At 38.3% G+C, this 20,350-nt stretch overlaps 3 protein-coding genes across 4 annotated transcripts; 2 read left to right on the forward strand and 1 right to left on the reverse strand.

Moving 5' to 3' along the window:
• The first annotated feature begins 767 nt into the window (after positions 1-767).
• LOC110723224 (methylesterase 17-like) lies at positions 768-3,490 on the forward strand. Of its 2 annotated transcripts, none has more exons than XM_021902567.1 (4): positions 768-1,162; positions 2,148-2,288; positions 2,899-2,979; positions 3,071-3,490. In XM_021902567.1, exons 1-4 carry the CDS (start codon positions 932-934, stop codon positions 3,350-3,352), a joined length of 735 nt encoding a protein of 244 aa, XP_021758259.1. In that variant the 5' UTR covers positions 768-931; the 3' UTR covers positions 3,353-3,490. The 2 variants fall into 2 exon arrangements, with proteins under 2 accessions (XP_021758259.1, XP_021758258.1); XM_021902566.1 differs by having other exon boundaries at positions 781-1,162; positions 2,845-2,979.
• Positions 3,491-3,535: 45 nt separating this feature from the next.
• On the reverse strand, positions 3,536-7,722 carry LOC110723225 (1-aminocyclopropane-1-carboxylate oxidase homolog). Its single transcript, XM_021902568.1, has 3 exons — positions 7,198-7,722; positions 4,988-5,283; positions 3,536-4,216 (listed from the first exon to the last, which is right to left on the reverse strand). The coding sequence occupies exons 1-3, from the start codon at positions 7,355-7,357 to the stop codon at positions 3,956-3,958; spliced, it is 717 nt and encodes a 238-aa protein (XP_021758260.1). The 5' UTR covers positions 7,358-7,722; the 3' UTR covers positions 3,536-3,955.
• A 950-nt stretch (positions 7,723-8,672) lies between these two features.
• Positions 8,673-10,172, forward strand: LOC110722943 (uncharacterized mitochondrial protein AtMg00820-like). The gene has a single exon (XM_021902215.1). It carries the CDS (start codon positions 9,485-9,487, stop codon positions 10,058-10,060), a length of 576 nt encoding a protein of 191 aa, XP_021757907.1. The 5' UTR covers positions 8,673-9,484; the 3' UTR covers positions 10,061-10,172.
• Positions 10,173-20,350: the final 10,178 nt, after the last annotated feature.

Raw genomic sequence — 20,350 nt, forward strand, 5'->3', positions numbered from 1 at the left:
ATTATACCTGCATTTAGTATATCTCTCATATTTCACCACCTCTTACCTTGATTCTGGTCCAGTTTCGACTGTGAGAATTATATAATGGCTAATACGACCACTTTAAAAACCTTCTTTTCTCGATTTGTTTCCTATATAAAAAACTAATCCCCTTGATGTATATACTAATATATTCATTTAAAATGACTGTAATACGTGTTACACTAACTTTAATATCATTTTAAATGATCATTTAAATCAACTAAAAGTTAAAGCTAATTGTTGTACCCTTTTTTTTGTTTTTGCTAATAAGCCAAGTAATTGATTAATTCTACATCTAACTCAATATTGGCATCTAACTCAATATTGGCTTATTGGCTACATTTATATTTTTCCTTTATCAACATCAGAATTTATATAGATTGTTATTGTTTTATCTCGATACGTAACAGAGAATTTTACATACATTTCAAATTGGACAAATATATGGATTATTCGTTGTTTTAAATAATCGTGTATATCCACAGTTTATGATTAAAAGACAACACCCAACATACGTAAAGTTGTAAAACATTAAGGACACTTACAAACAAATAATACAACCAAAGAAATTTCTCCAAAGATGTGGAAAGATAATCAAAATTTTCAATCGATATAAATCTAGAATGATATTTCAACAACTACGAATTAAGATCACCGTTCGTTTATTAATTGACATTTTAATTAGTGGAGATAATTCTAGGAATTTCATCTTTCTTATCATTTTCATCAAGTCTTCCCAATTTTGTGTTCAAAGTACGGGTCCCCAATATTATTGTCCATATTGTCACTTTTGTATGATTTATTTAGCAAATTGTGTTTCACTTAAAATTTAATAACTTGATGAACTTCTATTAATATCTTGATCATCCACCTTCATAATCCTCAATAACTTCACACACAAGAATATAAAATGACTAATTTACCCTTTTCTGTGCACTTTGTCCTAGTCCATGGCGCGAGCCATGGAGGTTGGTGTTGGTACAAAATCCGATGTCTACTTGAAAGTATCGGGCAAAAGGTTAGTTGCCCGGACCTAAGTAGCTCCGGGGTTCACCCCGTTGATGCTAATACGATCTCTACTTTTAAAGAGTATAATAAGCCCCTCGATGATCTTTTGGCAAGCCTACCAGAAGGTGAAAAGGTTAGCAGTGCAAGCTATATATGCTTATATACTTGCTCTTCTTTTTACTACGAAGTATAATATTTAATTGTTGTACGATGAGTACTTATTTTTACATTAACATGCATGTTTAAATGTGATTGTTACAAGGAATATATTTCCTCCACTCTTCAATTGCACTCTTTGTAATTTCATGATTTATTAATAATACTTTAATTAAAATTAAAAAGTTGATATTTAAAAGTAGATACTGAGAGATATTTGACTGGATCTATATGACTATGTTTTTCTTTATGTATAAATCACAAAAGATGATTAAAAAATGTGTAAATAGTGTCACAGTGTAAAAATTCAAATATTGTAATTAAAATTAATGAAAGGTGATAGAGTATAAAACATATTCCCGGGCCTCAACCATCAGTTTAAGTTTTTGGTTGAGTTGATCCTTTAACATGGTATCAGAGCCAGCGTGACACAAAGGTCACGGGTTCGATTCTCATCTACCCCTCCTTCAAAGTGGAATTAATTTGCACCAGCCTTTTGGTGGAGTTGGTCCTTTAACAAAAGGTATAATTATATATTGAATGCTTAATCTCATAAAATTAGATTTACTTTTTTTTTTTTTTATAACCTCTTTAATTAGTCAAAAAAATAAATAAAATGAAGTGCTTGTATAATACGAAGTACCAGTATATTAAATTTAGACATTGACAGTAGAATTTAGAAAGAACTAAAAGAATAATAAATAGTACCTAATGATTTAATTTGTACCACGGAGTACATATGTTAATACAATACAAAATAACAAACTTGAAATTCATATGTGTTTGCAAATTTTTTGCGTACTCTTGTATAGCTATACTCCCCCGCCTTTCCTTTTTGTATTACAACTCATTCCAAATAAGAATACAATAAAAAGAACGTGAGGAGTGTAATATTAGAATCGGTTTATATACTCTATCTATCTTGACTTGATAATTTAATTGGTTCGATTTTATTGAATTAGGTAATATTGGTAGGGCATAGTGCAGGAGGACTGAGTGTTACAAATGCTATACAAAACTTTCCTGAGAAAATCCAAGTCGGGGTATTTGTCGGGGCTGTTATGCTCCAAAATGGCTTCCAAACCGAACAAGATAGAAATTTGGTAAGTTCTTTTCTTCCTTTCTTATGCATGTCAAAATGGTAAGATTATTTTAATAAGATGGTACTTGGAAAAAATTTCAATTGAAACCCGTTTTTATTGATTTTAGTGTAGAGTCAATTAGTGTAACTAACAATAGTTTTTTCTTAAAAGTAGGATTTTCATAATTGATGCATTTACGTTGATGCATAAGTTATCAAAACATATTTTTTGTTAAATGTTTTATTTAACTAGAAAGCAAAAAGGCTAATTAATTTTGTTAAAAAAAAAGGCTAATTAAAGCAAATTAGTGGTTAGGATTCATCTTAGGATTTTAGTATACTCGTATAAATTTGAGGCCTTTTGGTCAAATCTTGTGCAAATGGTTGTTGTTACATTTTAATTTTATGTGGATAAATTAGAATAAAACGTCCAAATGTTATTTAACAAAAAATAAAAAAATAAAAAAAAATGATATATTAGAAATGATTGGCAATTGACAGAATAACTTTTTAGCTCAATAATATTTAATAAGTATTTTATAAAGTATAATTTTGTATTGTGAATTGTGATGTTGTAGGGATCACCCGATTTGTCTAAAATCATGGATGTATTTGACTATACCCATGGACAGGGATCGAACAATTCTCCAAGTAGTGCCACTTTCAAAAAGGAAGTTCATCGTGAGATATTGTACCAAATGAGTCCTTTAGAGGTAAACTAACCTAATCTTATTTTAATCAACTTTCAACAACACATTAATTATTATATTAGAGAATTAAAATTGTGGTGTAAATACTCCACAGGATTGTACATTGGCAAAAATGCTTTTGAGACCTTGCCCAATCAAAGCTCTCATTCATGGGGCCATGTTTCCTGAAGGTGAGGGCTCTGATAAGGTGCCACGTGTTTACATCAAGACATTGCATGACAAAGTGTACTCACGTGAGCAACAAGATGTGATGATCAAGAGATGGCCACCTTCAAATGTTTATGAAATTGATAGTGATCATTGTCCTATGTTCTCTAATCCCTCTCATCTCTTTGGCTTACTTCTTAAGGTTGCTACTAACTTTGAAAGTCATTAGCTTTACCATTAATAACCTCTAAGGGTTTTGATTACAAACATATGTAAAAGAAGATATTTATAAGTTTTAAACGAGTACACATCTCATATACTATTATTTCAGTTTTTCTAAATGGGATGAGAATTTAATTGATCAGAATTGATGCCAAATTTTTTTTATCATCATAATATACCTTTTTGATAATCACTCTTTTGAATATGTGACTTTTTTGTCATGTTATTGTTATTACGTCAAATAATTATCTCAATTTTAAAGTTAAGCTGATGATTGAAATCCATGACTAATCTATGTATTCTATCATACAGTATAAATCATAAATATAGTTTATAATTCCTAGGCTAGGCTTACTACGTGTTCATACGTTTGGCAAATATAAAAGGCAAAATACTAAATTATCAGAAATAAACGGTTTATATTACCTTCACAATATAATTTTTTGATTTTAAAATAAGATCTCGCATGATTAGTTTATTAACGTAACTAAGTGAGCACAACGTACACAAGGGGTTATATTGTTTTCCCCTCTCCCTTTGATTCAAGTTAAGAACATCATCTTCGATTCAAATACGTACGATTGAGTAATGTAAGTGATGACGACCAATATCATAGCTTAAATTTCTCAATAGCATTGCCAATGCTCCCAGGATTTGTTGAATGTTTGTTTGAGATGATTTCCTTAACAGTAACAGCACGGTAAATGGGAGGATTTTCTGATGATAAAAGCTCCTCAATTGGTTTATAAAGTTGTGCGGAATTAGGTGGATAATAGTGAGTTCTAAAAATGCATGCCATTGAAATCCTTGGCCCTTCTTTGCTTGCTATTACCCTGTGCAATGCACTCACAAATTTGTTGTTGGTAATCAACTGCAAGTTACATGCATAAATTGTTAGCTTTTGTTAAGTTTTAAGAGAAAGACATTGTGAAACTTGTTCTATTATGATTTATGACAAATGACAATGCTATTTATGCAACCCTAATACTTTTTATAGCCTTATCATCTTCCCAAATTTAATGAGATAATCATAATATTCTAATATTGATACTTAATATAATCTATTTACCCAAATAAATATTTGAATTGCACAAATTCTATATTTTTAATATCAATATGAAACATCTGTATACTTCATATATTTTTGTGCATAGGTACAAACATCTAAATATCTCACTGTTAGCCGCTTTCAACTAACACCTCTATTATCTCTTAAAAAAAAAAAAAAAAAAAAAAAAAAAAACCAACTAACACCTCTAAAAGTGATCAAACTCAAAGGACTAGGAAATTTAATTGTATATCCTTCTTCTGTTTACTTAAAGCATCGGCAAATGTACATATTGTAAGTACTTCTAAGTGAGTGACGCGCCTAATAGAATATATAAAATTGATCTCGGAATTTAAATTTTTTGGTTGAGTTTGTCATTTAATATAGTATTAAAAGCCAACTTGACAAGATAGTCGTGTATTCAAATCTCTTCCATACTTCAGCTTAACTTTTTGGTAGAGTTAATCCTTTAACAACACAGTACCAATTTTTTTACAGGAAATTCTTTACAAAATTTCAAAAAAAAAATTCAATCATGTGCAACACTTCAAAAACTTGGAAAATTGAATGAAAATGAATTAGAAAACAAATCACCTGCATCAAATTTCCCATGTTAACAACAAGTGAGCCAGGAATAGGGATGACGTCGAGCCATTGATGACCTTGATAGAGAACTTGTAAGCCAGGGATGTGGTTAGCGAGGAGTATAGTTATGAAGCCACTATCGGCATGAGTAGCCGAGCCAATGGTCAATTCTGGCTCGGGACAAGCCACTATTTGAACTTGCTCCATTACCTCCTCACGTCGACCTCCATCTTTGTCCTCGATCCCCTTGAAATCGATCAAGGGGATCTTGTTCTTGTTGTCATCATCAAAAGACTTATATGTGCCTGCAGGGTTCATATGAGTAATTTCATCCTCAATATTATGAAAAAAACATTAGAAGTAAATCCTGATTAAAGTTAACCCTCATGATTGTTTTGGTCTGAAATATGAAAACTATAAGAATCAGGTCAAATAACGACGGACTAGTTCCGACAGACCCGATATTCCGTCGGAAAAATCGATATTTCCGTCGGATAATTCCGACGAATTCAAAAATTCCGTCGGAATTTTCCGACGGAAAATAAATCCGTCGAAAAAAGTGGACATTCCGACGGAATATTCCGTCGGAGAAGGTCATTTCCGACGGATAAATCCGTTGGAACATGTAATTTTAAAAAAAAGGAAATGCAAAATATATATTTAATTCTAACCCTAAACACCTTACTCCTTTCCGCCCCTTTTTTTCCCCTTACTTCTGTTTCCTCTTCTTTCTCTCTCCTCAACCTTCCTCCTTTCCTTTCTTCTCTTTCTCTCTCCTCATCCCCTCCGTCCTTCAGCCCTTTTCTCGTCTTCTCTTTCCTCTCTTTCTCTCTCGTCATCCCTCCTTTCCTCTTTCAACCCGTACCACCATCAACAACAACAACACCAAGATCGGATATTCGGATTATTCGCAACTCCTCTTTCACCCCCTACCACCATCAACAACAACAACACCATAACCACCGTCACAACATACAACGACGACTACAACAACACCGGCAACCAACCGACCACAACAACAACGGCGACCAAAAGAAGGACTACCACATGCGCATAGATCTAGTTAATTTTCTATGTAATTGTAATGTTAATTTATAAATTTAATTAAATAATTGTATAATTATATATTTCCTTTAATTTTTGTGGTTTAATTATTGTTTTTGTGAATTTTCTTTATGAAATTCTTGTTAAATAAGTAGATCTATTGGTTTTGATTTATTTGTGTGGCGTTTTTCGATTTTATTGTCTCAATTTTCGCATTTTTGCCTTGGTTTTCGATTATTTGGGTTATTTTCGATTTTTTTTCCTAAGTTTTGTGTTTTGGGGGTTTATTTTTGGTGTGGTGGTGTCGGTGGTGGTGTTTGAAGGTGGGAAAGGGTTGGTGTGGCCGTGTGGGTGTCGGTGGCGGTGTTCGAAGGTGGAAATAGGGTTGGTGTGGGTGGCGGTGGCGGTGTTCGAAGGTGGTATAGGGCTTGGTGTGGGTGTCGATGGCGGTGTTAGAAGGTGGGATAGGGGCTGGTGTCGGTGGTGGTGTTTGAAGGTGGGATAGGGGCTAGTGTGTGGTTGTGGTTGGTTTCGGTGTGTAGTGGTGCGGGGTGGTTGCTGTTGATGTGGGTTGGTGGTGGGGTGGGGAGGCTTTTTTTTTTGTTTTTTTAAATAATTTTCCGACGGACTTTCCGTCGCAACATACCGAAAGAATACAGTCCGTCGGACAATTGCGACGGACTTTCTCGGGCTTGAAAATATTTTCTGGCGGACTGAATTTCGTCAGAAATTCCGTCGGAAAAGGCTATTTTCCTACAAATGATATTCCGACAACTAGTTCCGACGGAATTTTCGTCGGAAACGTGTTTTCCGACGAAAAATAGGGTGTTTTCGATGGAAATTTTCCGTCGGTATTTGACTGTTTTCTAGTAGTGGAAGGTTAGGTATGTACTTGAAAGTCTGGGATCCCCGACCCACCTCTAAAATATTGTTGGGTGATAAGATTCTACCCTCATACCTCTACGATCTGAGGTAAGGTTTTTAATAATCAAGTCTTGCATAAGAGAATTTTTGTTCTAAATGTGCACTCCTAATAATCATAAATCATTCAGTGCCAAAAAAAATTAAAAGGTTAATTAATGTAAAAATTTGGATGGATGTATATTGTTTAATTTTAAATTTAATTTGCATTCATTTCATCATAGGCTTTTTGGATGCAAATAAAAATGACTTACCATAATTGGTGGTGTTAATGTTATTGAGGCTGTGATGTTCATGTATGAACATATTAGGGATCTTAGTTATCCCAGCATCAACGAGGCCCGTGACTCCAGCTTTCGAGTCTTCAAAAGCCTTGATCTCAGCCTGTTGATCACAATCCTGTTCTGAGGCCATTGTTAGAGAAGGCAGAACAACAATCAATCTAGTATAAGCTAGGATGCAGATTAAGGAAAGATTAGCAATGAAGAAATAATGCTCAAAACTTCACAATGTATAACTTGTACTATTGTAAGTTGAATTCGAAATTAAAAAAACAATCTCTAGTGAGAGAAAGAAATCTAGTGAGAGAAAATCCTCTCTAATTTACTTGTGAAGTTTATAAGTTTCTAAGTTTTCCTTTCGTCAGTATCTTTCCTCTAGTATTAGTTCTTTGCCTTAGTTGCCTAAGTTTCTCTGTAAGTTGTTAAGATGAGTGACCGAGTATTTCCCAATACCTTTGTTTACCCTCATCGAATTGGAGCTTTTCCTTATCCCCCCCCCCCCCCCCGATTTATGAAACTAGTCATCTTTGTTGGGACTATTGTATTATTGGGAGGTTTTGGGATACTAGGGAATTTTCTGTTGAATTGGTTCAACGTTTGGTGTCTCGTTACTGGCATCTTAGGCAATCAGTGGTGGTGTTCCCATATGGTGAGGATTTTATCTTCTTTTGTGGTAATGAACAAGACGCTGCTGATCTTGATGCTCGAGGTTGGATTCATCTTAAAGGTAGTATTATGGTTATTCAGCGACTTCGAGGACATGCTGTACCTGAAAATCTCAACCTAAATTTGGCTGACATGTGGGTCACGGTGGTTGGCCTACCTATTCGATACTCTACTCCGAGGATGGCGGCTTCGGTATTAACTCATGTTGGTGATGTTACTATGGAGGAAGAATTACAAGGTGATTTTCCTATTCCTCGTCCGCGTGTTAAGATTTTGGTGGACTTGTCCCTTCCATTAATTGCGGGATTTTATTTTCCTACCTATGACAATCGAGCTACATGGGTACGTTTTAAGTATGATGGTATATTTAGATTCTGTAAAAAGTGTGGTTTTGTTAATAAGATAATTAATAATCTTGTTAGAATTAATTTGATTATAATTCAAGTGATCGCCAATAATAGATTTGTTTGTGCATTAATATTCAACCAACATAGATAAACAGGTTTAGGGTAAACCTATTGATTGTATGTTAGTCAGAAAGCGCACATGAATACGATCAGAATAAAGTAGAGGCATATTATTAGGGCAGGTTCAATCTCTTTTAGGTTGGATTTGTACCTTCATCCCCGAACTACCAGTCATGGTTCAAGACCTATTGGAGTTAACGATCTCTTGGATCGTTAAGGGGTGTAACCTTCACCTCGTGAACGGTTTACAAGTTTCTAAAACTTGTTGGCGACTCTTTTGCTCTTTCTTCTTTCCCTTTGGACGCCATCGTACTTTAGTATGATCACAGTGGGGTTCAAGCTAGGGATAATGCTTGAAATATTCTCTACAACAATACTTAGATCGCCTTGTTCAGTGTAAAGCCGTAAATATTCAAATGAAGAAATTTTGTTATGAATTACTAACTCCGCCTTTGTACTCCTCCATGTTACAGCCTTACAGGCTACATATTACTCCCTTCGTTTTTTTTCTTCTCCGAGAACTGGCATAGAAATCAAGCAGAGCCTCCCTGATGAAATATAATGATCCATATTAGGACTGCTTAAGCTTAAGACGACATTTACACAACATCTTCCTCAAACATACCTTATGATACCTTCATCTTAGACACATATTTAAACAAATTGTCAATCATTTTGACCTTAGAAGACTGAGTCCTTACTGATGCCTTGTATCGTGAAATCACTGGCCATTCCCTAGAGTTAACAACCTAAAGAGCGTAAAAACAAACAACATTAGGTAATATGATAGGAAATTTTCCTTAGTCAATTTTTTGGAAATGACTGTTAAAGGACCATCTCAACCAAAAGTTTAAACTGATGGTTGAGGCCTAGGAATATGTTTTATACTCTATCACTCCTCCTCACATGAAAGGCCCTTTGGGCTTGAAATGTGGATGCAACACAGGCCCACCCATACCTGATGCGAATTAATTCCACTTTGAAGGAGAGGCGGATGAGATTCGAACCCGTGACCTTTGTGTCACGCTGGCTCCGATACCATGTGGAATTAATTCGGCACCCTTCCCTCCCCAACCCCAGTCCAACTCTCTCCTCAAACTCGGCCCACAGCCCAGCCGACCCACTCCATGGCCACTAGAGCCAAATGTGGGATATTCAAGCCCAATCCCAAATATCATCAAGCTCATGTCACTACTCCTGCTATCTCACCTTTGCCTAAAAACCCGAAAGTTGCTATGCTTGATCATAATTGGAATACGGCCATGCTTGAGGAATATAATGCTCTTACTAAACAGCACACTTGGGATCTTGTTCCAAGACCAGACGGGGTGAATATTATTCGCTGTATGTGGTTGTTTAAACACAAATACAGGGAAAATGGTGAATTAGAAAGACACAAAGCAAGACTTGTTGTAAATGGCAAGTCTCAACAGGTTGGAGTTGATTGTGATGAGACTTTTAGTCCTGTGGTGAAACCGGCAACGAATCGTACTGTTTTGAGTATTGCTATGGGTAGGGATTGGCCCATTCATCAGTTAGATGTTAAAAGTGCTTTTCTTCATGGGGATCTCAAAGAAACTGTGTTTATGCATCAGCCTCCGGGTTTTGTAGACCCAAATTCTCCTACTTATGTCTGCCGAATTCGCAAATCTCTTTATGATTTAAAACAGGCCCCCCCGAGCGTGGTATCAATGTTTTGCTAACTATCTTTTGCAGATTGGTTTCACTTGCAGCAAGAGTGATAATTCCCTATTTATTTTGCGACATGGTTCTAATGTTGCTTATCTCTTACTCTATGTTGATGACATTTTTGTAGGGAATAGTTTCAAGCCTTTAAAAATCCCACTAGCTTGAACCCCACTGTGATCATACACTAAAGTACGGTGGCGTCCAAAAGGGAAGAAGATAGAGCAAAAGAGTCGCCAACAAGTTTTTAAGGAACTTGTAAACCGTTCACGAGGATGAAGGTTACACCCCTTAACGATCCAAGAGATCGTCAACTCCATAAGGTCATGAACCAAAATAGGGTTCGGGGATGATGGTACAAATCCAACCTAAAAGAGATTGAACCTGCCCTAATAATAGGCCTCTACTTTATTCTGCTCGTATTCATGTGCGCTTTCTGACTAACATGCAATCAATAGATTTACCCTAAACCTGTTTAATTTATGTTGGTTGAATTTAATGCACAAATAAACTATTATTGGCGATCACTTGAATTTATAATCATAATTAACCTAACAAGATTATTAATATCTTATTAAGCGTGATTGCAAGTACCAATTCCCTTTAAACATGCAATAAAAGATGTGATCAGGCAATAACAAATAAAATAATGTGTCAAGCAACATAATAATAATCATCATAATTAATAATAATCATCATCAATCATAAATTATTATAATCATGTTAAAGCATAGCAAGATCCTAGGCATGATACTAACAAGATTAATAACAAACCCTAGCATGTCACTAAGCAATAAAAATCAAATCTTTAGCTCTAACAGGATACTAACAATCATAAATATTAGGAAGAACATAAGAAACATCATACTTTTAATCATATTTAATATTAAAAATACCCTAGACATGATACTAGGAATCATAATAACAATGTAAACATGATATCTACATCATAATATCAATTAAACCACTAAAGTACTTACTTGGATGCCTCGTACCTCTTTCTAATAACAAAATACACACGTTAGTAACTTCAAGGAAAATAATAAATCAAAGCAATTAAATTAAATAACTGAAATAGAGATTTGGGACCAAACCCTTAGAAATTAAAACCTTTCACGTCTAGGGCGAAGGCAACTTCGAATATGGCTAGGTGTATCAAGATCTTGTGAATGCGGAATTTTGTATTTGAAAGAAAGAATGAATAATAGAGATGAATGAAAGAGATGAATGATTTGATTGTAGATGAGTTGATGAATGAAGAAGAGAATTGATGATTCTTGGTGAATGAAAACGGAGTTTTTGATACGATATTTATAGAGAAAATCATCCAAAAAAGATAATTTATCAAAACAGAGTCTGAAGATCGCAAAACCATCTTGGCGCCAGCCCTGGCTAATTGGCGCCAGGACCAGTGGCTAGCGCCAGGCGCCAATGGCTAGCGCCTGGCGCCAATCCTGATTCCAGGCGTCAAGGCCTGGGGTTGGACGCCAAACTGACTTTTAACGCGTTTTCGAAAATCTGATAAATTTCCCGTACTGGAAGATAAAATAATATAATTTCAATCGAAAATGCTATTTGATCTGATTAAAACACTGAAGAGTCCTAATTGAATTAAGAATGATAAGACCTTCTAGAATTTTCTAAAAGACTAAAACCATTCCTAATTACATTAGGAATGATAAATTATATTAGGCCCTCCCCTAGATCATAGGGTCGTACTTAAAGCTCAAACCGGGCCCAGTTTAGTAAATTGGCCATAAATTCCTCAATATTCATCGGAATCGGGCTTATAATATATCGTTGGAAAGGTCTTTGCAAGCCCCATCCAACTACACCACTATTGGACCCATATCATGGACCAACCAAACTGGATTAGCTGTTTCCTTAAAATAAAGTTTTCAAAATCAAGGAGAAGAGAAAAGAAATAAAAACTTTCCGCAACACTAGACCTTTCCACACTTTCGTTTCATTCGATTATGATTCGACGTGAAAGGTACTCATCACCGGGTTTGGTTTTGGGGAGACACAAATGGGTGTCTACAGAAGCCCCCACTTTGACTGAGTTTGGAGAAACACAAGTTTCGAAAACGAAAGTCAAAGTAGCGATAGGGACGGAGAATGATTCAGAATGTTCTGCGATCCTAAATCACTCTTGTAACGCCGATACCTGCAAAACTAGCATTAGTTAAACAGATAAAAGAGTTAAGAAACGCGTATCTTGCACCGTCGAGCACACGTCTCTGAAAGTAACCAATTTGCTGTTGATGTTGCTGTTGTTTTGACGACCTCCTACAAGCTAGAGAATGCCATCTCGCCTGAAAACCGCTACGCCTTGTAACTACTTCCAAATTAGAAGATTGCTTCGCCTGAAACTACCTTCTCCGCTGTGATAATATTCCACGTCCAAGGGAATATCATCGAAAATTATTTCTCTTGAAATAATTCTCATCCGCATTATGATCACCTTCCATGCCTCAGGAACTATGATCGAAGAAAACTTCGCCCGAAATTACCTTTAGTTGTTCATGACAACTTTCCGCAAGCTAGGGAATGATGCCGAAGATATCTTCTCTTGAAGTCATCCTCATTGGATGCGATAATTTCCCAAAGGAAAATACCGAAGATCCACGCCTGTCGATCTTTAAAAGTTCGCCTGAACTTTGCTTTTGCTATGCCTGTACGTCGGCGCTCTTTTGCTCTTGAACCTGTATGTCGGTGCCCTTTGCTCTTGAACCTGTATGTCAGTGCCTTTTGCTAATGAGTCAATGTTTAGGCGCTTTAAGCTTAGTGAGACGATCTTTTTATCAGGTCGATCACTTTATGCAATCAAGCCGATTACCTAATCATGTCAAATTGCTTAGAGGGGCTAACTAGCGTACCAAGGAACCCAAAATATGTTGCAGAAAGCTAGCACAACCCCAACGGGTGGCTGACTGCTTTGGCGTCGCTGAAAAACAATTAGCGCCAGCCATATGGCATTAGCGCCATGCGCTGGCATTGGCGTCTGGCGCCAAGCACAGAACGTGACGCTAATGCCTAGGGACTGGCGCCAGCACGAACTCTTCTTTAAATTCAATTTTTCGTTTTATTTCTTGCTCTGTTCGTAGCGAAACAGCCCGAGAGAAGTCCGAAAACTTCAATTGACCGTTGCTCACTCATTTCTCAACCGAATTCGCTCAAATTTGTTGCAAATCAAAGCTCTTTTCATCTATATTCCCGATCTATGTAAGTTTTCCTCCAACTCACGCCGGTTTTTATGAATTCTTGGCTTGTTCATTCACGAATTTTATGAAAATTCAAAACTTATAATGCTCAATTTGCTTTGTTTATCAAGTTTTATGCCATGAAATTGCTTGTTTATGTTTGTATATTGCCTTGGGGGTAATTTGAGACTTGTTTGACTCAATTTGATGAAGAAATGAGCAATCTGCCATTGTTGGACCTCTTAAGGTCGTGAAGAACAATGTGGTTTGTTCTTGATGTTTTTGCTAGCGATTCTTGTTCAATTTGTCACAATAATCACTATAGTGTTGCAAGAAATTGTTTGATTGCTTGAAAAAATGTTGTCATGCTCAATTTGAATTTGTGCTCTGTTTTAGTACTACGTACTCTGCTTTTTTGCGAACATAGTATCATGCGGCTATGCGAACCCTTAGATACTATAGAACCTTAATTTATGATGATTCTGCACAATGTAGAATGGCTAGACAAAGAGGCTCAGGTTCACGGTCCCGAAACACTAGACGGGAGCATGAGCCCGTGGAGGACGACACCACACCGTCCACTTCGCTTGGTCGGTTCCCGGAGTGGGATGAGCAGACCTTGTTCTTTGCCCCTGTCCACCACATTTCCGAGAGAGTGAGACGAGGAACCGAGCCTGGGAGGACACGGCATCACGGCTCTGGCTGTGATGGTCTAGGCGATTTGTATAGGATGCACATCGCCAGAGACCGAGAGACGAGACTCCTATAGGAGTCTTGCGGATTGGTTGCCTTGTTCAAGACCTCTGAGGCTATGGTCGCCTCCAGCGGGGGTCACCACGTAGTACGCGCTTTGGTGGAGTTCTTCTAGGACACCACCAACACCTTTCATTTTCCCTGGGGTGAGATGATGGTCACTCCTACAGACTTCAGTCTCATCACAGGACTGGAGTTCTCTTCTGTGCCGCTGCCATTCGACGGTAGTATCGACGTCTTTTCTCCGCAGGTCGAGGAGCTGTTGGGGCCGATTGCTGTTCGGGCCCGAGCTGAGGTCGAGACGACTCAGTTCAGCGCTAGAGGGATTCGCCGCTCGACGCTGGCAGCGGCTCTTGATGACGATGCGACCACCCGAGAGCAGCGGGTGCGCATCTTCGTGCTGATGTTGTTGTCAGGGACACTCTCCCTTGACAGGGGTAGTAGGGCATTGTTTTACTACCTCCCTGCTGTTCGCGATCTCCAGCGGATCGGGACTTATGACTGGGCCAGCTTGGCCTATACTGACTTCGTTCACGCGCTGAGGGACTCGTGTCGCCATCGGTCCTTTAGGACGAATGTTGCTTTGTCTTCTTTCTGGAAAGTCGTAGAGGTAAACATTATTCCCTATAAAGTTTAGCCCTATATGTTAGTTAGCATTTACTCACGCGTTTAATTTCTTGTAGATCTGGTTCTACGAGTACTTTCCTTCCATTGCGCCGGCGAGACCAATGCCGAGGAGGTATCCGATGAGCGCCTCTTGGGGCGGCCACCATGTGGACCTGTCTACTGCACGTGTCCGGAGTCGGATCATCTCGGTACGACTTTTAGTGTTTATCTTGCTCCTCTGCGACGTTTTAGACATGTTCTTACCCGATTGGTATTTTTATAGGGACCTGAGGTAGTATACCGACCATGGGGTGGTTGGACAGTCCCTGGATTAGCCGCACAGTACTCTGCTGAGCGCCACTACTTTCTGGGGACCTACGGAGCGGTTGTATACTTAGGAGAGAGAGTTGTTAGACAACACTCTTCTGATGTTTTTGTTGTTCCTGCTCCTCCACCACGTCACATGTTCGACGAGAGAGAGTTGTCGAGCATGGCTGAGGAGTCTGGTTCCCTCTGGCGGTCCCATGTGATCCTTGGGCGGAGTTATGCTGAGGAGCTACTTCCTTTGTTGGCTCCAGCCCCGGTACCGGCCGAGGATGTGAGGGTAAGATCCTTAACTTTTTGTTTTTCGCTGAGTAGCCCCCAAGTAATACCTTACTGATTTCTTTTCGTCGTATCAGGATGGTCCTACTGAGTTTGTGCCGCCCCGTATGTCCATCCACTACCAGGGGATGTACGGGCCGATCGAGGAGATGATTTCTCCGGCTCCTAAGGGCGAGCGCTTCGTGGAGCGGTCGATTCCTCGTCACCAGACCAGGGTAAGTCTAGTTTTAATTCAGAATCTTGTATTCAGTTATCATGCATTTTTACTAACTTACTTTCTTTGACAATTCTCACGCGAGGTGGTTTCGGCTATGGCACGGTGCATAGATGCCTTCCGGAGCCAACTCGTTCGGATGAGGAACGTGGCTACCTGTCGTCGAGACGACGCTGTCCGAGAGGTAACTTTTCTTTACTTATTATTTTTGCATTATGCTTCAGTTTTTTTTACCTTGTTTCTGATTTAATTCTTTTTGCAGGGTCAGCCGATCGCTTCTCACACCCGCACGAGGCCTGAGAGGCGCAGAGATCCGGCGAGGTCTAGCTCGAGACGTCGTCGCACTTCGTTAGGAGGTAGAGGTGGTCGTTCTGAGGCTGCTCGAGCCGATGTTGCTGAAGGCTCAGGGTCTTCTTCTGAGGGTGCTCCTGCTGCACCGGTAGGAGAGGCTACCTCGGCTTTCAGAGGTGGTGGGATGTACGAGGTTGGCTCGTCATCGCAGCAGCCCTCGCGGTCTCAGCCTCAGGTTGACTTTGGCTGGAGCGGTCCTGTTTTGAGTTTCCCTCCTCCTACGGAGGCTGGAGCTGGTGCTGAGGCCGGAGCTGGTGGAGAGGTGACTCCTCGGACGGCGCAATTTTATGGCATGATGGGCCTACGTCCTCCAGCGCCGTAGTTTGCTTCTGTATATGTATTTTATTTTGACTTTTTATAGAACTTTGCCTTTTGTACTTTATGTTATGTTATTGTAAATTCATTATTATTTATTATTATGTTAGTGTATGTTAGTGTGTGCAAGTGTGATAACAATTTTGCGCAAAAAATTCCGTCATTTTTATTATTGATGGAGGGTATTATCCGACTCTCTCCCCCAAAAAGAAAATAAAAAGGAAAAAATAAAACGGAGAAAAAAAGCTGATATTTGAAAATTAATATAATTCAAAAAAGAAATAAAAATAAAATTAACTAAAAATAATTGTTATATTTAATTAATTAAAAAAAAGGATAGAAAAATATTTAGAAATAATAAAACGGGGCCATAAATTCATTAAACCGACTCCAGTTTAATATCAAAACGCAACTGAGCACGCGCGGCCTCTCTGCTGATTTGGCGCCAGCCTGTGGCGCGTGGCGCCAAAAGCTGATGGGTGACGCCAATTTCGGGTGTGTGACGCCAATTGACGCTGACTCCGTATTCCAGTCAGATTGAAATTCCTCGCAATTTGTGCATAAATAGCCCCCTGCTCAGCCGATTCTTCTCATAATTTCATCGAAAAATATTCTTCTCTTTAGAAAAAAATAATAATCATCATGTCTTTAGCCACTAAAACCTTCACCCAATATTCTCATGAATGGTATCGATCTCTTAATGCTAGAGAAAGAAAAAAATTGGATTTATTTCACTTGGGGGGAATTTATGGCATTAAAGGGGTAGATCTAGACATAGACTTCATACATACCGCTTTGGAATATTGGAACATTGAGACACATTGTTTTAGAATAGGGTATGATGAAATTAGCCCTTTGCCAGAGGAATTTGGTGCTATTTTAGGCTTCCCTGCAATAGACCTGGTAGTACTCCCTAGAGTAGATGCATATTACTATAAGGATTTTGAGCGCTTTTTTAACTTGAGGGAAAGGGATTTATCAAAGATAGTAGATGGCAATGTAGTGAACTTGAAAGAATTCGCACGCTACTACAATTCGATAAACCGCTTTCTGAATCTTTTCACATATATAGAAGAAGGGCGTTCTTATTCTGTATGCTTAATCAATATTGTCTTAGTAGTGGTAAAATTAATGAGGGACAATCAATTATAACCACTGTGCTAGAACAAATTGAATCAGGGAGAAATCCAATATCGTTGATAATTGGAGAGACTATGCTTAGTCTAGATGAATTGAAAAGGGACCCAAAAGCATCTCTTCGTGGCTCTCCAATTTTATTACAGGTAGAAAAATAATATTTTTAATTACAGAAATCAAAAAATATATTTTTGTATTGTAATATTAATTTATTTGCATTGCAATTTTTTTACAGATGTGGTTAATGGAGAGGCTAGGATTAATTAGCCCTCCGGACGACATTGAAAATTATACGCCCACTTGCTTTGTGAGAAGGAAGAAACGCATTCCCAAAATTGGGCGCCATGGGTGGAGAAAAGTCTTTGAATCACGTGATTTTGCTATCAAGTGGGTCGTCCCATGGTGGAAAATAAAAAGGATGGTTGGTGTTAACAAGCAACCTTTCTGCCGTCTCCCAAGCTTGTCTCGCGTGACATATTATTATCCCTGCAGAGTAAAGAGACAATATGGCTTGCTCCAAAATATTCCTTCCGGGGATCTTCGTCCTCTCTATGAGTATCCCATATCTCAAGAAGTAGATAAATTTGACACTTACTGGAGCGCTAGACCTTTATGGGAAGTGATTACCCAAAAGGTTCCCCCTTCTTTACCTAATGATGTAAAGAAGTGGTTGCTGAAGAAGTCTTCAATTGATCAGGGTAGAACCGATGTGAAGAATCGTCTAGGTGACAGGGTGACACCGGCCAAGGAACGCTTAGGTGCAAGAATTGAGTTCAAAACACCTACAATGCCTAAGAAAAAGAATACTACCAAAGACAAGGGAAAAAGGAAAGCTACAGACAAAAAGGTTTGGGTAGAAAAGAAGCATGGGGTGCTAGCTGAGGGAGACACAATCTATTCTAAAATTGAATGTAGGTCCTCTAAAGGATGCCTACTAGCTAAAGTAATGGATGAAGAGGAGGAGACAGAAAAGAATTGGAAAAGAGCAAAGAAGGAGAAGAAAGACTAGAACATTGCTTAGCTTTAGATTTATTAGATTCTTAATTTTTATTTAAAGTTAATTTATTTCAGCCTTATTTGAATTCCATTAACAATGTAATTTTATTTCATTAATGAAATATCAGCTTTCAATTAAATTGTTACTTTAAATTTATTTTATTAAAGCAATGAAAAACCGAAAAAAAAAATTAGTTTTCCAGAAATTCTTTGAATACGGAAGTCGAAAATTTTCCGAAAAACACCGAAATTCTCCCAGATTTTATTGCCGAGCTGGCGCCAGTTATTGCAGATTGGCGCTTGCTATTGAGGTCTAGCGCCAGGCGCCAATACCATCGTCTGGCGCTAACGACCTGTTGCTGGCGCCAGGATCTGTTCAGCGACGCCAGTAGCTTTTCCGACTTTTTGTTGATTTCTAGTTGATTCTGGAATGCGGAGATGTCGAATAATAAAGTGGCCGCACCCATGATGGGTTTCCTACGTATCCTCTCCTAAGGAATTAGGCCAAACGTAGCTCTTTTGAGTGTCCTACTCAAGTAATTATGGGTAGTATTTTTTAAGTTGGTCAAGATTGGTCATGTTTAAGAATTCATTGCCATCCATATCAGTTAATTTTGCTGCACCACCTGACAGGATTGTTTTGACCATGTAGGGGCCAAACCAATTAGGTCTAAACTTTCCCCTTGGATCTAAAACATTTTTCCTTAACGCTTTTAATACCAAATCTCCTACTTTGATATTTCTTGTCTTGACCTTCTTATTAAAATGTCTAGTCATACGAGTTTGATAGCACTGAGTGTGATGTAGAGATTCTAGTCGTTTTTCGTCGAGTAGGATCAATTCTTCATATCGTGCCCTAGTCCATTCGACTTCATCGAGTTTACTCTCTAGCGCAATACGTAGAGATGGTATTTCTAGTTCGACAGGTGGTACGGCATCCATTCCATATACCAAAGAAAATGGTGTATTTCCTGTTGACGTACGGATTGACGTGCGATAACCCCACAATGCAAAGTGAAGCTTGTCAGGCCAATCCTTATAATTTTCTGTCATTTTCTCGATGATAGTCTTTAAATTCTTATTAGCTGCCTCGACTGCTCCGTTTGCTTGAGGTCTATAAGGGGACGAATGATGATGTTGGATACCATATTTATGTAGCAATTCTTCACATTCGGCTTGAAAGTGAGTTCCATTGTCGCTTATCATTTCATGTGGGACCCCATATCGACAAATGATATTTCTCTCGATAAAGAGCGCTACATGTTTTGCAATAAGTTTAGCATATGATTGCGCTTCAACCCACTTTGTAAAGTAATCAATTGCTACTAGAATAAATTCGTGGCCTCCTGTCCCTGGAGGAGTGATTTTGCCGATTATGTCGATTCCCCATGTAGAGAATGGCCATGGTGATGTGTAGGTGTAGAGCAAAGATGGAGGAACGTGTTGTAAATTGGCATAAATTTGACACTTAGGGCATCTTTTCACATATTGATGGCAGTCCCTATTCATGGTAGTCCAATAATACCCTTCTCGCATTATTTTCTGGACTAACATTTTGCCATTTATATGAGTTCCACAGATTCCTTCGTGGACCATTCTCATTATTCTCTGTGCATCCACCTTCCCTACACATAGGAGAGCTCGACCTTTAGGTACCCTTTTATGTAGCTCGTTGTCTATGAGTACATATTGAGAAGCCAAAAGTCTCAAGGCTCGTTTCGCTCTTTTGTCAGCATGACGAGGGTATTCTCCATTGGTGACATAGTTGAGAATGTCTGTGTACCATGGTTCTTCTTCTTGTTCTTCATCTTCGTCTTGGACTGGGTCGTCGTCTTCTATAGCCTGTATATATGCTGGTTTGTGCCTTTTTTCAATAGTTAGAGGCATTTGCTTGACATCCGTGGGAATCCTAACCATTGAGGCTAATCTTGCCAAGGCATCAGCAAATTGATTTTCTTCTCCAGGTAGATATGTGTATTCCACCTTCTCTAACTGATCGGTAAGAGTTTCCAGATAAGTTTGGTAAGGGGCTAGGCTTTCGCTCCTTACTTTCCACCTTTTAGATATTTGATTGATAATTAGAGAGGAATCTCTGAATATCCTTAACTTTTTTACTCCCAATGCCAGAG

This window comes from Chenopodium quinoa, unplaced genomic scaffold, assembly GCF_001683475.1.
Source record: "Chenopodium quinoa cultivar QQ74 unplaced genomic scaffold, ASM168347v1, whole genome shotgun sequence".
Lineage (NCBI taxonomy): Eukaryota > Viridiplantae > Streptophyta > Magnoliopsida > Caryophyllales > Amaranthaceae > Chenopodium > Chenopodium quinoa.